The 10,222-nt window shown below is 36.1% G+C and overlaps 1 protein-coding gene across 1 annotated transcript; it reads right to left on the minus strand.

The window, feature by feature from the left end:
• Positions 1 to 416: 416 nt before the first annotated feature.
• LOC132625993 (G-type lectin S-receptor-like serine/threonine-protein kinase LECRK3) lies at positions 417 to 3,928 on the minus strand. Its single transcript, XM_060340690.1, has 2 exons — positions 3,249 to 3,928; positions 417 to 2,441 (listed from the first exon to the last, which is right to left on the minus strand). Exons 1-2 carry the CDS (start codon positions 3,787 to 3,789, stop codon positions 553 to 555), a joined length of 2,430 nt encoding a protein of 809 aa, XP_060196673.1. The 5' UTR covers positions 3,790 to 3,928; the 3' UTR covers positions 417 to 552.
• Positions 3,929 to 10,222: the final 6,294 nt, after the last annotated feature.

Raw genomic sequence — 10,222 nt, forward strand, 5'->3', positions numbered from 1 at the left:
GAAAAGTAAAAAAGTGAATTCAGCCTGCTATTTGTATAAAGATCTCAAAATTCTCTTGGCTCCAAGATTTTGGGTCAACGAGGAATGTGTGGATTGGGCGAACATCATGAGTTCAAACTATATCACCGACATGACACCTGGTACTTAAGCAGGAGCAAGGTAGAGAAGCGAGCCATATTCCCCCCGAGTTTCAAATCGGTGGACCTACTAATGTTGAGCCAACTAACCAATCAGAAATTTCTCGATTATTAAAAGAAAAAAGGATGCCCAAAAATGTTTGTTCAAATTATTCAATTACAAGTTCTTTACTGGTAAATGCATCAGATGGAAAATAGTACTATTACTTATGCCCGAAAACCAAATGAAGGCATTTCAAAAATTTTGCTATGGTAATGTAAGAACAGCAGTCGGTGGCATTTTTGAAGAACCCAAGCAATATAGATCATTATTATTTAAAGACATTCAACATGAAAGCAAGTAATATAGTTAGACAACTTGAATAATAATAAGACATACAGAGGAGGAAATCGCGCATAAATGAGGCTTATGATCTTAAATAGTAATGCTAATATTATATGGACATGGTGGAACAGTCACTTCAACAGCTCCTTCAAGCATTTGACAGACCTTCCTCATAGTCGGCCTCGTCATCGGATCCTCTTGAATGCACCAAATACCAACCATCACGAACCTTTCGAGCTGCTTCCTGTCATTCAAGGCCTCAATGTCACTTTGCACCAAAGCTTCCAATTTCCCTTCTTGAAAGCAATCCAGAACCCAATCCGTAAGAATTGCCTCTGGTCCATAGCTTTCCTCATCCTTCAAACATTTCCGACAAGTGATGATCTCTAGTAGCAATACACCAAAGCTGTAAACGTCCACCTTAACTGTGACCAAACAATTCCTGAACCATTCCGGAGCAACATAACCTCTTGTCCCTCTAATATCAGTATTCGTTCGACTCTGGTTGATCATCAGCAGTTTAGACAATCCGAAATCTGATATTCGAGCAACATAATAATCATCAAGGAGAATGTTTTGAGGCTTAATGTCACAATGAATAATCTGCTTACTGCATTCTTCGTGGAGGTACGCAAGGCCCCGTGCAATCCCCGTTGCAATTTTAGTCCTCTGGCTCCAGTTTGGTTTTGGATCACCATAAATGAAACTTGCAAGAGTGCCGTTACTCATATACTCGTAGACCAACAAACGATGAGGTCCCTCGTTACAATATCCGATCAATCGGACCAAATTCTTGTGATGAGTCTGACTAATCACATTTACTTCAGTCATGAAGTCTTTCTCTGCCTCACGAGCAACTCTGTCCAGCTTCTTTATAGCGACTACGTTTCTTGAACCGACAGACATTACCCCTTTATAAACAATCCCGAACGCACCCCTGCCTATCTCTTCCTTGAACTCTTTTGTGGCTACAACAAGTTCTTTGTACGTAAAACTGTGACAGACAGAGTCAGTCACGTGACTTGTAGGGCGAAATTCGTGCACTCTCTTTTTGTAAATGTGGAAGAATCCCCAACAGAATACACTAATGAGCACAATATTTATCAAGACCGAGCTACCTAAGAGTGAGGACGCCAAAATTGCCCAAATTCGCCAATTCTTGCTTTGATGAGATCCTGGATTATTTGGAAGGCCAGGACTTAAAGGCCGAGGGACACCGTCTTTACTTATTTTGATAAAAGCTTTCGCGTTCAAACTGTTGTCTATTCTCCCGTTCGACAAAGGCAGTTTCTTTTTCCAGCAGCTATTGCTTCTATAAATGGCAACAGCACAGAAACAATCATGCAAACAAGTACTTTGGCAGTTTTCTTCAGTAGAAGGGCTAATTTGCTGAAAGTCAGATAATGGCCAATCAGTATCACGGACTGTTAAAAAGCTATACGAATCTTCAGGCGAACCCCTCGTAACAACATCACAACTTAGAGGAAAATCCGGTTTGCAGTCGCCGTGAGCATCGTTCGGATCAAGCAGTGTATATCCTTTTGGACAGTTACAAACTGGTCTGTTGTTTGTGCTAAGACTGCATACGTTGTTGTAACCACAAGCACCAGGTCCATTGTTTCCCGTAATTTTGCATATATTATCGGGTTGAGACCACAAAACATTCCAGCCACTGCTATTAGAATTCCTTGAATGATAATAATGAGTAAGAACACCATCAAAGTTAAGAGTCACGCGATGGTAATTGTCTGACGCTGGAGGAATGGATTCGGAATTAAGAATTTGCCTTTGATTGTTTCCCGTCAATACGTACATCAGGCCATTCTCGTCGAAAACCAACTTATCCCCAGAATTCGTTGCATTTATTGTGTCAGAAGTTTGACTGTTATAGTACACATAATCATAATCTGAATTGGAAGGCACACTTTGTGTAACAAGCACCAAATTCCCGTTATCAGACATGCGAAGATAAAACCTACCTGTTGAAACATAATATAATTCAACAATTAAAATTCTACTCATGGAAAAGAATCAGCCTCACAGTTGGGGTCGTCTATATGAATCCTCACTAACCATATTTTTAATATAAATTCATCTCATGCTAACACTATATAAAATAAAAAGAATCAAAATTATACTCTCTATAACAGCTAATTGTTTGGCTCATAGCAAAGAATCAGACCACGCATGAGGGTGCGTGTTGAGACATACAACAACTACACATCAATCCCGAACTAGCTGATGTTGGGTATATGAATCCTCACCGACCCTGTTTCTCCTAACAAATTCATCTCAAGACAACATGATATAGGGAGGGAATGGTCTATCAATCATTGGTTGACCTTCCCTTGAACCAGTTACAGAGCTCTCAACTGAAAACTAAAACAAAAGTAAAAAATACTAAAAGTTATCTATATTATCTACCGTCATAAAAATCTCAATCACATTTGTCCCAGCCTTGGTGAACAACAGTGGAATTAGTTGAGGTGTGTGCAATCTGGCCTGCCCGGGTTTATCAAAATAGAATCTCACATAGGGCTAAAAGACTCTTAGAAAGCATATGATCTAAAGTAATGCACTAACATAACTAAAATATATTCCTAACTCTGCCTGTTTGAGCTTGGTCACTTTGTCAGCCACAAACCCAAAAAAAGACCAAGTTGCAGTAAGTTGACAGCCAGTGTAAAACTAGTCAATTCGTGATAAATCCTCATAATAGAGATATCATGTTGAGACATGACATAATTAAGCAATTGAGCAAGTTGGTCACACAATTCAACGCATACCTTGAGTGAAATTAGCTTCTGACTTTTGAGAAACAAGGAAGCTTCCTCTTTTCAATGTTTGAGTTGGCAACATAGTATCAGTTCGATTTCTAAAACTTTCCCACAATGGATCAGTAGAACCTCTTCCCATGATAACAAAATTCCCAGTATCATTCATGAGTGCATAGTCAATATTACCATCAACCAAATCAGTTTTCCAAAGGTTAGTCCCTTGAGGATCACTAAGTATTAGACCTCTTTGAGGATCAAGATTCAATCTTGATCCTTGTGGCACTGGATCACTCATATTTGCATGCCAGACTATAGTTTTTTCTTGTATTTTTTCATACCATATACAAAGCAAGAAGTGATCTTTATTATCTTGAAGGTTTTGGAACCCAAATGCAAAATCACCAGATGGTGAAAGCCATGGGGTGCTTCCATCTGTTGCAGTAATAGAACTACTAGTAGCTACCCTACCATTATTTTGAGCTAAATTGTGTAATGGAACAAGAAAAAGGAGAAATATTACTAGTAGAAGATAAGAAAAAGAATTAGCCATTGCAAAAGGAAATATGATTTGTTGAAAAAATCAAGAACATCACTAGATATTTATGGAATTTTATTTTGTTAATTTGTGGTGTGAGTTTTGGTTCAGCTGAGAAGACTTCAAGTCAACGTCTACTTTTCAATGATTGTGTCCTTTCTAAGTTTGGAAAGTATTCATGGCAGAAAATAATAAAATGATCAGTTATGTTTGGGGTAGGTTCAAAATAGTACCCTACATATATTTTTGAGTAGTTCGGTTCTTTACGTTTGAAGAAAATGAGCATTTTTTATCTTCATTTAATATTTAATAAACTTTATCCATTAGATTTGATGGAAACTGCGAAAAAGAGGAATAAGAGGAACTCACATTTGTAGGTGCGGTTTTTGCCATTTATGATATTTTGGTCGATTTCCTAGAGTCTACCGTAGCTTTTTGAAGTGCAACTTTTGCTTTTTTCATTCCTTTTTTATCGTATTTTTTATGTATTATAATTTCTAGAATTTGATGGACTTTCCTGGTATTTCTAGTTCAATTTTACACTTCCCCTTAAATCAGTTTTGGTAAATACATAACAAAAGAGAATTTATTAGAGCTTTTGTAGTACTATAAAAATGAGTTTTTAACCTAAAACATCCATTACGTTTGACACAACGTTTAATAACTCCCCTCTAATATTTCACTTAAGACAACCCTCAAATGTATAAATCTATTTTTGGATAGCTACACTCCTTGTACTGATTTGGCTTCATAAAAAGTTATATCCAAATTTTCTTTCAGAAAAGTAAATAATATTTTGGAAGCGTGGGATGCACCGAGTTGTACTTACATATTTTATAAATAAGGCGAATTTTTTATATTTATTTCATAATCATTATTAATTTCGATATTATCGCCAACAATAATGTATTTAAATCAATATGACTATGAAAGAAACTGATTTAGAAAATTTTCCTTGTATTTCACTGAACAATCTGTACATGTGTTTATACGAATCTATTCTAGGGACTAAGGATAAATAAAATAAATTCCTAGCTAATTACAGCTATGCGTAATTGATTTGTAATTTTGACACATATACATTAATGTATTTTGACACATATACATTAATGTAATTTTGACACATATACATATATTCCAGAAGGACTTTACATAAGATCCTTTATTTGTATATATCTGTATTTTCCACTTCCGCATTTGAGCTGTATATTTCATCAAATGTATTTGGGCCGCTTGACTATCCCTGGCAATTTGTACAATTGCCGTTTGATACACCCAAATTACATCTATTAATGGCGTAAAGCGGACGTTGTCAAATATAATAATCCAAACAAGGTTGGATCGAATCCCACAGGGAATATGAAGAGAAAAGTGTACTAATTGTATATGATACTAGTCTTCAAAAGCTTTAATCCTATTCTGAATATTTTAAAAAGGAGATTTGGTTTGTATTTGATATTTTAAACTGTTTGAAATTTGTTTAGATTTGGAGAACCAAAGTTGTGTTCCCGAAATGATTAGACATTATGCTATAGGTGTCAATATGATATATTTCTAATGGGTGACGGTTATGTATGCACTTAATCTCTAACACACTTTCTAATATTTTCCAATAGTTAAAAAGTACTTCTTTTCATGATGTTTTCAAATGCAGAAAATTTATAAATAAGGCTGATTAAATATGCCAAGTAGAACGCATCTTATTCCTAAGCGAGTTCATTAAACGAGGGGTAGCGCCCCGAGTCCTTCTTATATTATTTCAAATCACACCCTAGTTCATCTTTCCAAATAAACTAGGGTTTGTGCATGAACAAGTATTTGCAACAACTTATAGAACAATGAATATGAGAAATAATAAAATACATCACAACCAATTATATATATATATATATATATATATATATATATATATATATATATATATATATTAGATACCCATTATATAGCACCCATAATTTGGGTCCACAACTTTGATTAAATAGATTACTCACACATTATGGTCTCAAAAGTAGTAAGCAATAAATGAGACATAAAGCTTACAAGTGCAATAAAGATGATGGAATATAAAATCTTGTGTCTTCACTAAGCTCCAAAAGGGCAGTATTCAATGCTCATCACCAATGGGACTTTTTAGTTTAGTCTCTTAAATTCTGAATGGTAAGAAAAAAAAAACCTAAAATGTTCTTTAAATAGGATACAAAAACGCCCAGCAGAAAACTGACAAAAGCGCCCCCGATAGCAAGATCGACGGACCGTTGATCATTCGACGATCCGTCGATTTATTCGTCTTTTGTAACTTCAGCACTGTGTACTGTTCGACGGTGCCGTCGATCAGTTCGATGCTCCGTCGAGTATTCCGTCTTTTTCTCCTTTGTTGAGAGATCCTTCTTGACGACACAAATGACGAAACGTCGATCAGTTCGAAGCTTCGTCGATGCCTTCGTCCTTTGTCGTCTTCAACTTTGTCATTACTGGAAAATCATGCATATCGACGGTTCAAAGGACGTTCCGTCGTCTGATCAACGGACCGTCGATTCTCATTTCTGGCAACTTTTTCTGTTGTTCTTTGCTTTTTGCTGTCGGGACATTGTTTTCCTAAAACACAACAAAAAATATTAATGAGAACCAGATTTACTTGAAAAAAAATCAAGATTCATAGTAAAAAGATGTCGAATGTGCCACAAATTCGCGGTACATCACCCTTATTCGGGGGTGGTCTTTAATTTTCCCTCAAGTTAGTGGTCTTTAATTTTTATCCTTCGCTAAAAACACCTTGATTTCGGGTTTGAACCCCCGCTCAATTAAAAATTTTAAAAAAATTTCGACAGGTAGATTTTAAATTCGCAAGGCAGAATTTGCCTTAAATTCTAGCTGATCCGACAGAGTTTGACTGCAAATCTACTTAAGGCAAAGTTTTGGCTTCAGGCATAAGGCAAAACTCTACCTTAATGTAAAGTTTGCATTAAAACAATTTTTTTTTACTCAGTTGGAATTTTGCAAAACACTGTCTTAAGGCCTGTCCTAAAAGGCCTAATTTTGCTACGAAACTCTGTCGTTTGATTTTATTTTTTATTTTTACTGAGCTAGAGTTCAAACTCTAAATCTCATGGTATTAGGCAAAGAATAAAAATTAAAGACCAGCAATTTGAGGAGCAAAAATTAAAGGCCAGTGAAAAAAAAAATGATATATTGTATCTCTGCATAAGTTTCTAGGTCATTTGCACCATTAGCCTTCAAAGGCACTGTTATTTAATTTTTCCCCTCAAATTAGTTTTCTTTAATTTTTTTTCTCTTCGCCTAATATCCCAAGGTCTTGGGTCCAAATTCCAGCTCAATTGAAAAAAAAAATCGCAAGGTAGAGTTTCTTAGCAAAACTAGGCCTATTTGGGAAAAAGGTTAGGCCTTAAGGCAGAGTTTTGTAAAATTTCAACTGAATAAGAAAAAAAATTATCTTAATGCAAACCTCTACCTTAAGGTAGAGTTTGAGGCAAAACTCTGCCTTGCAAATCCAAGTTCTACCTTGCCAATCCAAGCTCTACCTTGCAATTTTTTTTAAAAAACAAAATTGACAAAGCGGGGGATTCGAATCCTGAACTAAAGGGTTTTTAGTGAAGGACAAAAATTAAAAATCACCAATTTGAGGGAAAAATTAAAGACCAATGCCTTTGAAGGGCATAGCTGGCTTTAAACTACCTGGAAACCAATATCCAACTAACTTGTTAATTCCGCAGCTCGGGGAGAAAGTTCCATAGTTATGCACAAAAAAATGTAGGAATTTTTACTTATTGTAGCTTCTTTTAAGACCTAATTATTAATATTAACTATTCTTTTATTTAATTATATTTAGTAGCTAATTAACTTTTCTAAATGACAAATGGTAGCTTTATCAAAAAATACATACTCAAACACATATATCTTTCTTTTTTCTCAATCACTACCTATTTCAGATTTTTCATTTCTCAAAACCCTAAAAAATCTCTCTTCCCTTCTCTCAACCACCACCACCATGACCGCACCTCCCCCTCTCTCTTTTCCCTCTCCCTCTGTGCTCATCCATCTCTCTCCGCCGCCCATCTCTCTCTTTTAGTGCTCACCTCTCTCTCTCTCTCTCTCTTTTCACTCTGCAGATCTGGCTGTGTGCATTGTTGGTGGCGCGGTGATGGACTGATTTGAGATAGCGGCGGAGAAGATGACGTAGAGATGGAGGGATTAGGGATTTGTTGGTGATGGAAAGATTAGAGTTGTTTGGTGGTGGTGGTGGTGGTGTCTCAGATTTGGGTTTTGGGTGGTGGTGGTGTCTCAGATTATGATTTTGGTGGTGTTGGAGAGATTAGGGTTTTTTGGTGGTGGTAGTGTCCCAGATCTGGCCATGTGTATTTTTTAAAAGTCAAATACAAATACATTAAAAAATCTACATCTCACAAATACATTATTTTTTAATGTATTTGTCTTTGTATTTTTTAGTGCATTGTTTAGTGTATTTTGTTAAAGCCAAACACATTATTTTTTTTTTAATGTATTTGTCATGTATTTGAATTTTTTTGGTCTTGTATCTGAATGTATATGTTGAAATCCACTCAAATACATGAAAATTTAAATATATTTGGCTTCATAATAGTTGGAATGTACACAATGTATTTGAAATACATCAAAAAAATCCAGTGAAATACATCAAAAAAAAAATCAGTAAAATACATTAAAAAATCCATTGAAATACTTAATAATAATAATAATAATAATAATAATAATAATAATAATAATAATAATAATAATAATAATAAAGACACGAAAATACATTATGGTAAAAAAAAAGACTGAAATACATAAAAAAAAAATCTAGGTGTTAATATAGACTTAAATCTAGTCAGTAGTTGTTAAATATGTGTTGAATGAGTTTTTATCGAGTCATTAGCATGCCTATAAGGTGGTTAGTTTTGATACTAACCGATCATGTGCTGGTTTATATGTTTGCTAATTCATCTGGATGCTTAATATGGTTCAATGCAATCATGGTCAGTTATAGTTTTTTTGTTAATTTGATGTGGTCATGCCTTGCTCATATTAGTTAAGTGGTTTTTTGGTATTTGGTAGCATAAGCTCACCTTAAGCATGTATATTTCAGTATGCTATTCAAAATGATGTTTGGCCTCGAGAAGTTCAAAATTTGTGGTGTGTTGAACCTTTTCATGACAAGTTGCATACCAGTTTGTATAAGTCGGCTCGGGTCTAAATTATGTTCATAAAAAAAACAAGGATGAGTGATTTTTAGTCACCCAAACTGGTCAAGGTTGTTCGCATGCTATTTAAGAACGCTGTCTAAACTACGTAGTTGGTGTTGTTTGTGTGCTATTTTTTTTTTAGTATCTAAGGATCTCAGACATGTTTCATTAAACGAGTAAAGTACTCTAGCTCAATTCTACCCCTTTAACACTGTGTATGGCATGTATGTTGCCTAATTTTTCTTTTTGCGTATTATTCCTCCTATGTGGTTCTATCCCTCGATTTAGCTCGTTTTCATACTTTTGATCAATTTGAGCATCTGGTTGAGTCCTGTTTTGATGGATCCGTCATTAACATATGACATTAAGTCTAAATGTTTTGTTAACTCTCAGTCTACTGAAAATAACCCTATAGATTGGTCCAGTCTTAATCATCTTTTAAGTGTCTTAGATGATAAAACTACTAATTAATGATTCATGTTTTGGTATAATCACACTTCTTTAGTTTAATGGTATCGTCTCATTCTTGTTGCATGTTTCTTTTGTTTATGGCTTCACTTAGGTGCCTTTTAGGTCATTATTGTGCTCCAAAGTTGTGTGTTTGAATTCTGGAAAGTGTACGAATATGAGTTTTAAGTTTACCCTGCCCTTTTAAGCCATTCTTGTCTTTTTGTGTTGTTTCTATTGCCTTTTAAACTACCATAGTGCTATGTTTTGAGTCGATCGCTACTGCTGTACTGCCTATGTGCTGGTGTGAGGACCCCACCGCCTGGGTCGCCCAGTACCGGTGAGTAGACTACAGGTGTAACCCATGCATGTTGTAGCCCCCTCCCATGCTTGACATGGGAGGGGGCTATAGCATGCATGGGTTACACCTGTAGTCTACTCACTGGTCCTGGGCGACCCAGGCGGTGGGGTCCTCACAAAAATACATGCTGCGGGTTGCCCTCCATGACATGCATGCTTGACATACTTGGGCATTGTATGACTTGGGTCGCAGACGGATCGCACAACTATGCCATCTTCACTCTACAGAGCTACGGGTATCGAACCCGCGACCTCAAGCCTTTTGTTTCCACAAAGGGAACGCCTCTTACCAGTTGAGCTGCAGCTCAATTGGTAAGAGGCGCTACCGTAAGGGGTAGACAAAAGTGACTGCAAGGTCGTGGGTTCGAGGCACTGCAGCGTGTATTCTCGAGCTGGCTAAGCACCCTTTCACATACAATGTC

Source organism: Lycium barbarum, chromosome 2 (genome assembly GCF_019175385.1).
Source record: "Lycium barbarum isolate Lr01 chromosome 2, ASM1917538v2, whole genome shotgun sequence".
Taxonomy (NCBI): domain Eukaryota; kingdom Viridiplantae; phylum Streptophyta; class Magnoliopsida; order Solanales; family Solanaceae; genus Lycium; species Lycium barbarum.